The sequence below is a fragment of the Rhinatrema bivittatum genome, chromosome 11 (genome assembly GCF_901001135.1).
Source record: "Rhinatrema bivittatum chromosome 11, aRhiBiv1.1, whole genome shotgun sequence".
In the NCBI taxonomy this organism is placed as follows: Eukaryota; Metazoa; Chordata; class Amphibia; order Gymnophiona; family Rhinatrematidae; genus Rhinatrema; species Rhinatrema bivittatum.
Window position 1 is genome coordinate 4091288 of NC_042625.1, and position 15218 is coordinate 4106505.

Sequence of the window (15218 nt, forward strand, 5' to 3'; positions counted from 1 at the left end):
CCGGTCTCCGAAGCTCGAGGAGTCGCTCAGGTCGCCATCCGGGACCAGTGCCACTGGGTTGATCTGCCCTAGCAGGGCTAGACCCCGGTCAGATCCGAAGGTCCTCCCACATGGAGACCCTCCGAGGTGGTCGCCATATTGTCCGCGTGGTCCCCGTCACTATTTTAATCTGTTCGCCGCCCTGTCCGCCGTTCTGACCCGTGCACATTGAGACGAGCCGTGCGCACAAATACCTTGTGCGCACATCATCACGCACCCAAGTACCATGCGCACAAGCGACGCGCACGGTCACGTGCTTACTGTGCCGGGCGCATACCTTCAATTGGGGCGCACAACAGCACGTACCAATCCTACGCGCACAACTTCGACGCACCGGAGTGCATAACTGTATTTTACGCGCACAAATCCATGGCACCACCGGAAAAGAAGCTCAAGGCTCAGGGCCTCTGCACAGCATGAGGAGGCCTCCGCCCTGGGGGATCCAGCCCATGGCCCTCCCCAGCCGGTACCAGGTTCCAGCTCCTCAAACAGTACGCCGGACCTAGCGTCTCCCAGCGGGACCCTCCCTCAAACGGGGCTCCCCAGGGACACAGTGCCTCTTAGTTTAGACCCAGCATCTATCTCCTGGGTGGAATTCTTCAAAGGCCTGCATACCTTCGTCCACATGCAACTGGAGCCTCCGATAATACGGCCACAACCTCCACCAGAGGACCTCAACATCCCTGGACCCTCTATGCCCAGGGAAGTGATTCCACCACCCAAAAGCCCCACCTTCAGGGACACGGACAACTCAGATGAGGACTCAGAACCTCTGGAGGAAGGGGAGCTCCCTCTGGGGACAGAGCCCCACCGAACCATGAGGCGCTTCTTCACCAAGGACGAGCTTCCAGACCCGGTCCCACACAGCTTGATAGAACTTGCTATCCCGGGCACAAGTGCCTCGGGGGAACCAAAGGTGAATCCCCTACTAGAGGGACTTCGTCAGACCTCCCATCATTTAACACTGTTACTAGCCATCCAGCAGCTAATTGACCTGGAATGGGATGCCCCGGAGACTACGTTCAAAGGGGGGCATGCTCTGGCAGCTATGTACCCTCTGGATCCAGCTGCCAAAGACCTCTTGGCATGTCCGAAAGTGGATGCCATGGTCTGCGTGGTTTCAAAGCACTCTACTATCCCAGTGGAGGGAGGAGCAGCACTCAGATGCTCAAGACAGATGTCTGGAATCCATTGTAAAACAGTCCTGCTGTGCCGTGGTGACACGTGCCTGCTTATCACAGACCAGGAACAACACTCCTGGGGAAGCCCTGGAACCAGCCGTATCATTCCTCACGGATGCCGCTTCACATTTGGTGCACACCGCTGCTAGAGGAGTGTCATCAGCCATGGCAGCCAGAAGACAACTCTGGCTCCGAAGCTGGTCAGCCGACGCATCTTCCAAAACGAGACTCACAAGGATGCCCTTCAAGGGAACCCTCCTGTTCAGAAGCGAACTAGAGAAACTAGCCAACAATGGGGCGAATCCCCACTGCCGTGGCTACCGGAGGACAGGAATAAGAGAAACCAGCGACCCTTCCCCCGAACTTCCAGGGACAGAGGATCAAAGCACTTCAACCCATACAGAAGCACATATCAAGCGGCTTGCCCCGCAGGCAGGAGCCAGTCCTTTCGGAACAAGCACAACAAAAGGGGAGCCAGCTCGGGCCCAGGCCTTAGCCGCACCCCACAATGAAAATCAGCCGACCCGTCCAAAGGAAGAAGCCATAGGGGGCAGACTTGCCCTATTCTACCAAAGATGGGTCGAGATAACTTCGGACAAGTGGGTCCTATCCATCATTCGAGAGGGATATTACCTGGATTTCCACCACCTCCCTCCGGACAAGTTTGTGGAATCCCCCTGCCATGACCCTTCCAAGAGGATAAAACAAAGAAATGGATGTCACAAGATAGTCCTTTTCAAAGTTTAATCAAGGAGACGTAAAATTCTTATAAGCATTAAACACCTATATATGTTTGTTTGTAGCCCCTGAGGCAGCCACCATTGGTGGCGAAACTCGGCCAGAGTCGGGCATGCTTATAAGAATTTTACGTCTCCTTGATTAAACTTTGAAAAGGACTATCTTGTGGCATCCATTTCTTTGTTTTTTCCTCACGGCTGTACTGGATCGCCTACCCTGCTGTTTTTTGGGCCCTTCCAAGAGGATGGCAGTAGAAGCTACACTAACCAGATTGCTAGCCTTAGAGACTATAATACCGGTGCCTCCACAACAAATAAATTCTGGACATTATTCTATCTATTTTATCATTCCCAAGAAAGAAGGAACGTTCAGGCCCATCCTGGACCTCAAGTCGGTCAACAGTCACCTGAAGATTCCTCGCTTCCGCATGGAAACCCTACGCTCAGTAATAAAGGTGATACAACTGGGAGAGTTCCTTACATCCCTGGATCTGTCGGAAGCATACCTACACATTCCGATCCATCAAGAGCATCAGCGTTTTCTACGCTTCACGATCCTGGACCGTCACTACCAGTTCCGGGCGCTACCATTAGGGTTAGCCATAGCACCCCGGGCGTTCACCAAGATCATAGTGGTGGTGGCGGCAGCAACACTGTGAAGAAGGAAGGAAGGAATCCGTGTACACCCTTATCTAGACGATTGGCTGATCAGGGCGAAATCCCCAGAGGATTCAATGCATATCCAGCATAGCTCTCTGCTTCAACGGCAGGGGAGAAAGACTGATACTTCACGCATATCCATCATACCTCTCTGCTTCAACGGCAGGGGAGAAAGTCTGATACTTCACTTTCAATGCATATTCAGCATAGCTCTCTGCTTCACCGGCAGGGGAATGAAGAAAAGTGGATCTATATATTCATTTATTTATTTATAATTTTTCTATACCGAAGTTCAAATAACAGAGTTAATTATCACTCCGGTTTACATTGTAACCATAAAATACAGTGACAAAGTTGTCTTACATAGAACAGGGGGAGCGAAAAACTTGGATACAGCTTAAGCATGGGGAGTAACGTGTCAAAACTGGTAAGAACTGATAAGAGTTGGCTTTTTGGGGTAACAAGGTATTCCGAGGGAGGGGGTAGGAATGAGGGATTGTAAGGGGGTTGAAAGGTGGGGGGGGAGGGTAGTGGAGGGTTACTATAGATTTAATGAAACTAATATACATATATTAAATAGCTTAGGCAGCGGAAGAAAAAGTGAAACATAGAAACATAGAAATGACGGCAGAAGAAGACCAAACGGCCCATCCAGTCTGCCCAGCAAGCTTCACACATTTTTTCTCATACTTATCTGTTTCTCTTAGCTCTTTGGTTCTATTTCCCTTCCACCCCCACCATTAATGTAGAGAGCAGTGATGGAACTGCATCCAAGTGAAATATCAAGCTTGATTAGTTAGGGGTAGTAGGGGAAGTAACCGCCTCAATAAGCTTGCTACTCCCATGCTTATTTGTTTTACCCAGACTATGTTATTCAGCCCTTATTTGTTGTTTTTCTTCTCCCCTGCCGTTGAAGCAGGGAGCTATGCTGGATATGCGTGTAGTATCAGTTTTTCTTCTCCCCTGCTGTTGAAGCAGAGAGCTATGCTGGATATGCGTGAAGTATCAGTTTTTTCTTCTCCCCTGCCGTTGAAGCAGAGAGCTATGCTGGATATGCGTGAAGTATCAGTTTTTCTTCTCCCCTGCCGTTAAAGCAGAGAGCTATGCTGGAAATGCATTGAAAGTGAAGTATCAGGCTTATTTGGTTTGGGGTAGTAACCGCCGTAACAAGCCAGCTACTCCCCGCTTTGTGAGTGCGAATCCTTTTTTCTTCTCCCCTGCCGTTGAAGCAGTGAGCTATGCTGGATATGCGTGAAGTATCAGTTTTTTTTCTCCCCTCCCGTTGAAGCAGGGAGCTATGCTGGATATGCGTGAAGTATCAGTTTCTTTTCTCCCCTGCCGTTGAAGCAGAGAGCTATGCTGGATATGCGTGAAGTATCAGTTTTTCTTCTCCCCTGCCGTTGAAGCAGAGAGCTATGCTGGATATGCGTGAAGTATCAGTTTTTCTTCTCCCCTGCCGTTGAAGCAGGGAGCTATGCTGGATATGGGTTGAACGTGAAGTATCAGGCTTATTTGGTTTGGGGTAGTAACCGCCGTAACAAGCCAGCTACTCCCCGCTTTGTGAGTGCGAATCCTTTTTTCCACATTTCCTCTTGCTGTTGTAGCTTAGAGCAATGTTGGAGTCACAGTAACCATGTGTATGTTTATTGAATAAGGGTATTATCTCCAGGCAGTAGCCGTCATTCTGGCGAGCCACCCACTCTTTATTGACGGCCTCTTGATTTTATGGATCCACAGTGCTTAGGCATCTGAGCTTAGGAAGAGAAGGTCCGTGGAGGATGAGGCAAGGACGAGTGTTATGGGAAGGCTTGTCTGAATAGTAACGTCTTAAGTCTCTTCTTGAATGTAATTGGGCATTGTTCCAGCCTAAGGTCCGGTGGGAGCAGGTTCCATGGTTTGGGGTGGAACCTGCTCCCACCGGACTGCTCCCAACCTGCTCCATATACAGACAAGAACCAACAAAGGACTGAATTACATAGTCTGGGTAAACAAATAAGCATGGGTGTAGCTTGCTTATTGCGACGGTTACTACCCCTATCTAATTCAGCTAGATATTTCACTTAGATGCAGTTCCAACACTGCTCTCTACATTAATGGTGGAGGTGGAAGGGAAATAGAACCAAAAGGTTACTGAGAGCCAATAGTAACAGATATGTATGAGAAAAAAAAAAGTGTGAAACTTGCTGGGCAGACTGGATGGGCAGTTTGGTCTTCTGCTGTCATTTCTATGTTTCTATTAGGAAAGTCACCAGGCGACCAACAGAGTCAAAACTCTACTGGAGAGCCTCGGTTGGGTGGTCAAAACAAACAAGAGCTGTCTGCAGCCCTCCCAATCTCTAGAATACTTGGGAGTCCGGATCAACACCAAACAAGACAAGGTCATCCTGACACCGACAAGGAGATCAAAACTGATGACCCAGTTGCGAACCCTGTTGAGCGAACTTCGCCCCTCGGCATGGGACTACCTCCAAGTCCTCGGCCTCATGGCTTCCACACTGGAAGTAGTACCATGGGCAAGAGCATACATGAGACCCCTACAGCGCTCACTACTATCACGATGGAATCCACTGTCCCAGAACTACACCGTATGTCTTCAGCTCCGGGCAAAGTTCGGACCCAACTACGATGGTGGCTACAAGAAGGCCATCTGAGCCAGGGAACGAGACTGTCCTCACCAACCTGGATCCTGCTCACCACGGATGCCAGCCCTTGAGGATGGGGAGCACACTGCCAGGAGCTCTTCTTTGTTCCATTGCCCAAAAGCGTCGGGATGGAACATCAATTGCCTAGAAGCACGGGCAGTCAGACTAACCTGCCTACGCTTCGGTCACAGACTCCGAGACAAATCGGTCAGAGTAATGTCTGACAATGCCACAACAGTGGCCTACATCAACTGTCAGGGAGGAACCAGAAGCCAATAGTACCCCCTAATGTCATGGGCAGAAGCGAATCTTCAAGAGATCTCGGCGGTCCACATCGTGGGGAAAAACAACATCGCTGCGGATTACCTCAGCAGAGAAAGTCTAGACCCAGGAGAATGGAGGCTGTCGACCATAGCATTCCAATTGATAGTAAACCGTTGGGCAACACCAGCCATGGACCTCCTGGCAAACCGGTCCAACGCCCAAGTGCCCAGCTTCTTCAGCCGCAGGCGGGAACCCCAGTCCCAGGGAATCGATATCCTGGTACAGATCTGGCCACAGGAGGAGACTGTTATACGCCTTCCCGCCGTGTCCCCTATTGGGCGCTGTCATCCACAAGATAGAACACCACAGGGTACCAGTACTTCTAGTGGCCCCGGACTGGCCAAGAAGACCGTGGTACGCAGACATGCGAAGACTGCTGACAGGGAGCCCCCTCACGCTACCTCCACACGGAGACCTGCTCCAACAGGGACCGATCCTCCACGAGGATCCAGCTCGATTCTCTCTTATGGTCTGGCCATTGAGAGGACTCGCCTGAGGAAGAGCGGATACTTGGGGGCAGTAATTGACACCCTACTCCGAGCATGCAAGTTCTCCACATCCCTAACATACATAAGGATTTGGAGAGTATTCAAAGCCTGGTGCGAGGACCGCAACATCATGGCACGCTCAGTCAAAATTCCTGCGATTTTGGAATTCCTGCAAAACGGACTACAGAAGGGATTGTCTCTCAACTCTATCAAGGTACAGGTGGCCGCATTGTCATGCTACGGAACCAAGAGCGAGAGCAGCAGCATAGCCTCTCACCTGGTTGTCTCCCGCTTTCTGAAAGCAGATCCGGCCACCCCTAAAGTGGCCGGGTGCCTCTTTGGATCCTCAACCTGGTTCTAGATTTCTTAACAGGAACCTCCTTCAGACCTCTTTGCGGCCTGTCTCTCCGACTACTAACATTGAAGACAGCCTTCCTGGTGGCAGTCTGTTCGGCCCATCGTATCTCCGAGCTACAAGCACTGTCCTGCCGGGAGCCGTTCCTCAGACTCACCCTGGAAACCATTTAGTTACGCACAGTTCCGTCGTTCTTCCCCAAAGTGGTGTCTCACTTCCATCTCAACCAAACCATCTCGCTACTATCGCCAGAAGAGCATAAGAATTCGGAAGAGGCTTGCAGTCTACGCCATCTCAACGTCGGCAGACTCCTAATCCGATACCTGGAAAGGTCTGAATCCGTACGGGAAGAAACAAGGGGAAGCGGCCTCGCGAGCATCCATAGCCCGCTGGATCAAAGAAGTCATCAAGGCGGCCTACGTAGAAGCAGGCAAGCCACCGCCTTTACAAGTCAAGGCCCATTCTACTAGAGCCCAGGCAGTGTCCTGGGCGGAAACCAAGATGCTGTCACCTGCCGAGATCTGTCGGGCGGCGACATGGTCCTCCATCCACACCTTCTCCAGGTTTTACCGCTTGGATGTTCAGGCTCGAGAGGACACAGCATTTGCAAGGGCAGTACTAAGTGGGTCATGGGCAGCCTCCCACCCAGTTCGGGAGTAGCTTTTATACATCCCATTGGTCCTGAGTCCATCTGCTACACGCTAGGAAATGGAGAAATTACTTACCTGATAATTTCATTTTCCTTAGTGTAGACAAATGGACTCAGCATTCCACCCACGGCTGCCGTTATTCAGGGAATCCTCGAGTGACATCACCGACAGCGATGGTAAGCCATGCCTTTCTCCAACTAAACACCCATCCTACTGGTTGTCGACATTTCTCGGTTGAGGGCACTGGCGGTCTCCAGCTATAACCAATTCAACCAGTTAAAGTTAAGCAAGTTATCCAATTTATAAAGTTAATCAAGTTATTCAAATTATTCAGTCATACATATATCCACAATTGCTTTTCGAGGAGAATACTGAAGAGCTGCACTTCCTGCAGGGGTATATGTACTAGGGCTGACGTCAGATTGAAATCTGATCCGTCTCAGATATCAGGAGTACACTATACCCATTGGTCCTGAGTCCATCTGTCTACACTAAGGAAAACTAAATTATCAGGTAAGTAATTTCTCTATTCCAATCACTTTATGCAACAAAAAAATATAAAGTGTAAACGAAGATGATGTCGCCTATCTGTGAGGACTGACATCCTGCTGTCCTCTGAGAACATCTGTTACAGGTAAGCAACTCTGCTCTGATCGGTTAAGTTTAAGCCCCTATCCTGGAATGCCACTTTGATTTATCAGGCTAAAACTTATTGAGATGGGGGGGTGGGACACTTTTTAAACCCTCAGGTTTGTTCGGCTATCTCTCAAATTTAGAGAGACAAACCATTTTGATTATTGACCTCTAAGAGGTCAAGGGGTATTTTAGGAGTGGAAGACTGGGGAGTTCTGTGCCAGGGGAATGGAAGCTGATGGCTTTGTGCTAGGTTTACAAGCCTGAGAGGTGTTCCGAATCAGTTTTCCTTTCCATGTGCCAACATTGCCTGTCTCCTTTCTTTTTATTCCAGGAAGCACTCCACTTCCTCCTCCTCTTCTTCCTCCTTCTCCTCCTCCTCCAGTTCCCGGTCCAGCTCCCAATCTCGACGAGGCAGTGGGCACCATAGAGCCAGCCGGTATTCTCGCTCTCATTCTCGCACACGGAGGTACTCCAGGTCTCGAAGCCGGAACCGTCGTCATTCTGATGGAGGGTCCCGTGATGGTCATCGGCGTTCCAGATCTTACTCCACAGACCGCAACCGCCTATATTCCCATCGAAGGTCGAGGTAATTGGAGTAGTAAATAGCAGGCAAAAGATAAACGTCCCCAATATGGTGCCAGGACTGTGAAAATTAATCTGTATCTTTGGAGAAGGAAATTCTCTTCAGTATTTCTTCTGTGCGCCATTTTGCAGGAGTCACTCTGGGGATCGCTATCACCATAGTGGGAGGACAACTGGACGTCGGCATAGCAGCAGCAGTGAGAGTGTCTCATGCAGCCGAAGCAGGTCAGCGTCTCCAGCCAGAGAGCGGGCAGGAAAACCTGTAGCATCTCCTGCTGTAGGGGAGAAACTGAGAAAGTAAGTAGCACTTTCCATCCCTCTGAGCATGTTGACCTGTTATGCATTTTACTGTCCTTTGGTCTTCAGATGGGATGGTACACCTTAAGAGTGCCGGTTTGATGGGAGGGGACTGGTGTTTGTGTGTGTGCCAGCTGGTAGGGGAGGGGCTGTCCTGTGGGCACTAACTGGGGGGATGTCTGTTTTGGTAATCTCTTTGAACCCTCTGCTGTCTCTTGCATGCTGTCCTGTTCTTTCACATGCACTACTGCTGTCTCCTGCATGCTTCCGCATTTTCTAATGCCTTCTGTTGCATTTTGCTTGTGCTTTCCTGCCTTCCACTGCATGCTTCTTTCTGTTTTCTTTCATTTTCTGCATGGTCCTTCTCATACTTTCTGCTATTCCCCCCATATCTCCATAGCCCCCATTTCTGTTATTGCAAGTTGATTTATGGGAAAAGAAAATAGCAGGCAGGATATCGCAACCCCAGAACAGGACAAAGGGAAAGACGACTAAGAAATAATAGACAAGATATCAAAGCCCCTAACTGAGGGCCGGGAAATGAGTGAAAGCAGAAAATAGGTGAGGCTTTGATATCTTGTCTATCAACCTCCAGACTCCACCAATGAAATCAACGTTAAGCAAAAGAGCATTCTCCACAGCTGGTCCCAAACTCTGGAATAGTCTCCCACCAGAACTCAAATCAGTACAATGCCCCATTATTTTAAAAAAAAAACTTAAGACGTGGCTCTTCCATCAAGCTTTTCCATAACATCAGCCTGCGGAATAATATCTGCCAAGGACCCCTCAAGGTTATTTTCATTCAACCTACAAGAAAGCTATATAAGAACTTCAATTTATTTTAAACAACCAACAAGAGAATTACACAAGAACTATCCAAGTTCAGCTCTGGACCTTCTTTGAAACCCCAAAGAATACCCCCAAAATACCACAAGGAATACCAAAAGAATTTGTCTAACCAACTCCAACTCCTTGGCAGTCTAAATCCCAATACCCACCCTCTTGACAGTCCAACGCCATTGTTTAGTGCCTCTACCCACCTTTAGGCTTTGTATATATTTGTATATAGTACTATTTGTATATAGTACTTTTTATGTAATCAACCCACATATTTATTTCCAAGTTATTTTCTTCCTGTTCCTTGTAAGACATTTACTTGTCACTGTTGTTATTGTTCAAATTGTAAACCGAATTGATCAGTAATTCTGTTACTGGAAAGTCGGTATAGAAAAGTTCTAAATAAATAAATAAATAAATATCAAGCTGCTACTTGCATGCTCCCTTCTCCAGTGACTAGAAGGATATAATCAGCCACACAGTATGAATCAGCAGAAAGCAGAAATGTGAGCATGCAAGAAACAGAAAAAAAGTGCAGAAGGGAGTGCATAGCTGGAAACACAGAAAAAGAAATTCCTTACCATAGACAGCAAGATAAATCAGCCACAATACTGGGTGATGTCATTCAATGGAACTGTTAAACTGAGCTTTCCTAGCGTGTAGCAGATGGACTCAGGACCAATGGGTATAGTGTACTCCTGCTACCAGTTGGAGACTGATCAGATTTCAATCTGACGTCAGCCCTAGTACTTATACCCCTGCAGGAAGTGCAGCTCTTCCGTATTTTCCGTCTCTATAGCAGTTGGGGACTATCTGCACGCTCTCACAGCGTTAGAACCAAATTCAAAGAAGAAAACCAAATTTTAAAGAAGAAACCTACCTGAAGACGAGCCCCGCTCTCCTGCGGTGATACCCTATGGTCCCTCCCCCAGTTGAGATTCCCGAGGTGATTTCCTTGGTCCCTCGGAGGTGAGCCTTGGTCTGGCGGCCGAATCGCAGCGAGGACCTAGTCCCCGATCCTCGGGCATGGCTGAGAGACAGCGGGTGCACCCTCGAGCGCGGCGGTGAAGGTATTTGCCCTCTCCCCCCCGCAGCCGCAGACTGCCTGGGATGAAACCGGGAAGCGCCGAAGACAAGGTAAGGTAGAAATCTTCTGCTTGAATCCGGTCTCCGAGGATCGAGGAAGAGCACAGGTCACCGGCCGGGACCAGTGCCACCGGGTTGATCCGTCCTAGCAGGGCCAGGCCCCGGCTATTTCCAAGGGTCTACCCACGTGGAGACCCTCTGTGGGTGTCTCCATATTACCTGCGTGCTCGCCGTTGCCATCTTGGCCCTATTCGCTGCGCTGTTCGCCATTCGGCCCGAGCGCACAAACCGAGCTAGGCTCACAAAGCACTTGTGCGCATAGACTTACACACATAAAACCTTGTGCGCATAAGTTGCACACACAGAGTTGGGCGCATATATACGACTGGACACACAGCTGCGCGCACAACTCGCACGCTCAGCTTAAGCGCACCGGAGCGCTTAAGAGTTTACGCGCCGACAGCCATGGCCCCACCAGAATCAGGGATAAAAGCTCAAGGCCTCTGCCCAGCATGCCACATCAGAGCCGCACAAAGCGAGGAGGCCGACGCCCTGTGCACGCAGTGTGAGGAGACCCTGGGAGATCCAGTTCAGGGCCAGTCCCACCCAGGGCCGAGTACTAGCTCCTCAGGGAGTACCCCAGACCTAGCAGATCCCAGTGGGACCTCCCCACAAACGGGGACCCCCAGGGAACCAGCGCCCCTCAGCTTAAATGCAGCGTCTATTTCATGGGTGGAGTTCTTCAAGGGGATTCACGCCTTTATTCAAATGCAAACTGAACCTCCAGCTGGTCAGCCACATGCTCCGCCGGAGGACCCTCAGGCTCCAGGTCCTTCAAGGCCCAGGCACAGGCTTCCACTACCCAGAAGCCCCACCTATGGGGACTCGGACATCTCTGAAGAGGAAGCTGAGCCCTTAAAAGAGGGGGAGCTCCCCCCGGGGACAGAGCCTCACCGAACCATGAGAAGCTTCTTCACAAAGGATGAGCTCCCGGACCTGGTCACCCAATGCCTGACGGAGCTCGCTATCCCGGGCCCAGGTACTTCGGGGGAACCTAAACCGAACCCCCTACTGGAGGGTCTTCGTCAGACCTCTCGCCTTTTCCCTCTGTTACAAGCGGCACAACAGCTGATTGACCTGGAATGGAATGCCCCGGAGTCCACATTCAAAGGGAGACTAGCTTTGGCAGCCATGTACCCCCTGGACCCAGCGACCAAAGATCTTCTTGCATGCCCAAGAGTTGATGCCATGGTCTGCGCGGTCTCTAAACGCACTATTATCCCAGTAGAGGGAGGAGCAGCGCTCAAGGACGCACACGACCAGCGTCTGGAATCCATCCTCAAACAGTCATTTGACGTTGCCGCTATGTCTCTACAAATTGCGGCCTGCTGCACAGTGGTGACACGTGCCTGCTTATCCCAAACAAGGAACACCACCCTGGGAGAAGACATGGAACCAGCAGTATCATTCCTCGCGGACACTACCTCCGACCTAGTGCGTACAGCGGCCAGAGGAGTGTCATCTGCGGTGGCGGCCAGAAGGCAACTCTTGCTCCGAAGCTGGTCGGCCGACGCATCTTTCAAAACGCGCCTCACAAGGATGCCCTTCAAAGGATCCCTCCTGTTTGGCAGCGAACTAGAGAAATTAGCCGACAAATGGGGCGAGTCCCCAGTGCCGCGCCTGCTGGAGGATAAAACTAAGAGAAACCAGCAACTCTTCCCCAGGCCCTCCAGGGGCAGAAGTTCACAGCGCTTCAATCCTTACAGGAACAACTATCATGCGCCCCGCCCTACGAGCAGAAACCTGTCCTTTCGGAACAAGCACAACAAGAGGGGTACCAGCTTGGGTACAGGCCCCAGCCGCACCCCTCAATGAGATTCAGCCGACCCGTCCAAGGGAAGAAGCCATAGGGGGCAGACTAGCCCTATTCTACCGCAGATGGGTCAAGATAACTTCGGACAAGTGGGTCCTAGCCATCATTTGGGAGGGATACTACCTGGATTTTCTACGTACCCCTCCGGACAAGTTCGTGGAGTCCCCCTGCCACGACCTATTCAAGAGGGCGGCAGTGGAAGCTACATTGTCCAGACTACTGGCTCTCGAGGCCATAACTCCAGTGCCTCCACAAGAAATAAATACTGGTCATTATTCCATCTATTTTATCGTCCCCAAGCAAGAGGGAACATTCAGGCCCATCCTGGACCTCAAGTCGGTCAACCGCCACCTGAGGATTCCCCGCTTCCGCATGGAAACCCTGCGATCCGTAATAAGGGCAATACAACCGGGAGAGTTTCTCACATCCCTGGATTTTTCGGGGGCCTACCTACACATCCCAATTCACCAGGAACACCAGCGCTACCTATGCTTCAAAGTCCTGAACTGTCACTACCAATTCCGGGCACTACCTTTCGGGTTAGGCACAGCACCCCAGACGTTCACCAAGGGTGGTAGTGGTGGCGGCAATACTGAGGAAGGAAGGAATCCTCGTCCACCCTTACCTAGATGACTGGCTGATCAGAGCAAAGTCACCAGAGGAAAGCCACCAAGCAACCAGCAGAGTCATATCTCTACTGGAGAGCCTAGGATGGGTGGTCAACACAAACAAACTTTTCCTACAACCCTCACAGTTGCTGGAATACCTAGGAGTCCGATTCGACACCAAAGAAGACAAGGTCAGCCTGACCCCCACAAGGAGATTAAAACTGTGGAACCGGCTGCAGACCTTGCTTGAACGATCCTCATCCCCACAGCATGGGATTATTTAATTTATTTATTTATTTCGGGCTTTTTTATACCGACACTTATGATACCATTCATATCGTATCGGTTTACAATAAACAGTGGTGTAACTAAAAACTCACCTGAGCTAAAAAATTCTAACTTATCCCTATCAATTAAAAAGCAGAATGAAAATACAAACAAAAAACAAACTTTGAAATGTTTGTATGCTAATGCCAGAAGTCTAAGAAGTAAGATGGGAGAATTAGAATGTATAGCAATGAATGATGACATAGACTAAATTGGCATCTCAGAGACATGGTGGAAAGAGGATAACCAATGGGACAGTGCTATACCGGGGTACAAATTATATCGCAATGACAGAGAGGAGCACTCGGGAGGAGGTGTGGCGCTTTATGTCCGGGATGGCATAGAGTCCAACAGGATAAACATCCTGCATGAGACTAAATGCAAAATTGAATCTTTATGGGTAGAAATCCCTTGTATGACGGGGAAGACTATAGTGATAGGGGTATACTACGGTCCACCTGGTCAAGATGGTGAGACAGACAGTGAAATGCTAAGAGAAATTAGGGAAGCTAACCAAATTGGTAGTGCAGTAATAATGGGAGACTTCAATTACCAGCAAAACAACAGTGCAAGAACAAACTTCAACGATCCACCTTCAGTGTTCAAAATAGTATTTAATTGTAATTTTTCACCAATATAACCGGCAACTCCATGTAAATTGCAGGGTTGTGTTTATATATGAGTCCCCCGACACGGTCCGTGTTTCACTTGTTGCTGCATCGGGAGGGACCACAATTGAATTTAAATCTACAACGTAAACAAAATATAAATGGTGGACCACGAGAATTAAGGCTACATAATTAGAGACAATATATAGTTGTACAATAAAAGAAGTTGTGTACAGTACCTTTTAGATCAACCCAGGAGCGCGAGCGCCCCTAGAGGGATCAAACTTTTAAAGGGCATAATTGGCGCCAAACAGATTGCATCGCGAGATCTCTGAACCAATCAGGGGGAGCATACCATTAACAAAACAAATGCCATTCTATTTCCTTATTTAAGCCTTTTGGGCTGATGGTATCTAGGGTGAATATCCATCTCTGCTCTTTCTTTCCCAGCAGTCCAGGATAGTCTCCCCCTCTTACTTTACTGAGTAAAGAAGATCAGAGATGGTATTATTTTGCTGTGACCAGTGATTTACCAATGGTTTATCTACTCTTAACAGACGGATGTTGGAGCAGCGTTCAATAATCCTGGTCTTAACCATACGGGTGGTCTTGCCCACATACAAGAGGGGGCATGGACATTGCACAACATATATTACCCCTTTCGTGGTACAATCAGATTTTGTACGGAGTTGAAAAACTCGGCCAGTATTAGGATGTACAAACTCAGACATCACATTGGTGTGGGAACACATTGAACAATGTCCGCATGGGCCATGCCCGCCCTCCATCCTCGAATCATTATCCAGGGTGGTAAAATTTGCATGAACCAGCTGATCACGAAGGTTTTTTCCCCTCCGGAAAGTGAAACGCAGGGAGCCCCGCAAAAGATTAGATAGTGAAAGGGCATGCCAGTGTCTACGGATTGTGGATGCTATAGTTTTACTGACGGTTGAAAATGGGAGTATACAATTATAAGACATCTCATCCGAGCATGAAGGGGGGGAGAAACAGCCAATCATGGTTCTAGTATAATGCTCGTTTAAAGGCTTTTTTCACCACCCGAGCTGGGTATCCTCTCTCCAAAAACCGTATGGTCATGAGATGAGACTGTTTTATAAAATCCGCTCTCGAGGAACAGAGACGCCGGAGACGTAAAAATTGGCCTGTTGGAATGTTATCTCTCAATGGTTTAGGATGGAAACTGGTATAAGATAAGAGTATTCCGATCCGTCTCTTTCCTGAACAGAGTGGTACTAAATTTCCCATCATTCACTGAAATTAATATATC

The 15218-nt window shown here is 49.3% G+C and overlaps 1 protein-coding gene across 9 annotated transcripts in view; it reads left to right on the forward strand.

Annotated features, from left to right (window-relative positions):
* CLASRP (CLK4 associating serine/arginine rich protein) overlaps positions 1-15218 on the forward strand; it is a 531120-nt gene that overhangs the window by 321472 nt on the left and 194430 nt on the right. For all 9 annotated transcript variants that reach the window (XR_003859212.1, XR_003859213.1, XR_003859215.1 and 6 more), the window contains 2 exons: positions 8044-8298; positions 8427-8591. Coding sequence is in view for 4 of the 9 variants with exons in the window: in XM_029620007.1 (XP_029475867.1) it covers positions 8044-8298; positions 8427-8591 (420 nt within the window). In the remaining 5 variants the exon portion in view is untranslated. The remainder of the gene's footprint in view (positions 1-8043; positions 8299-8426; positions 8592-15218) is intronic.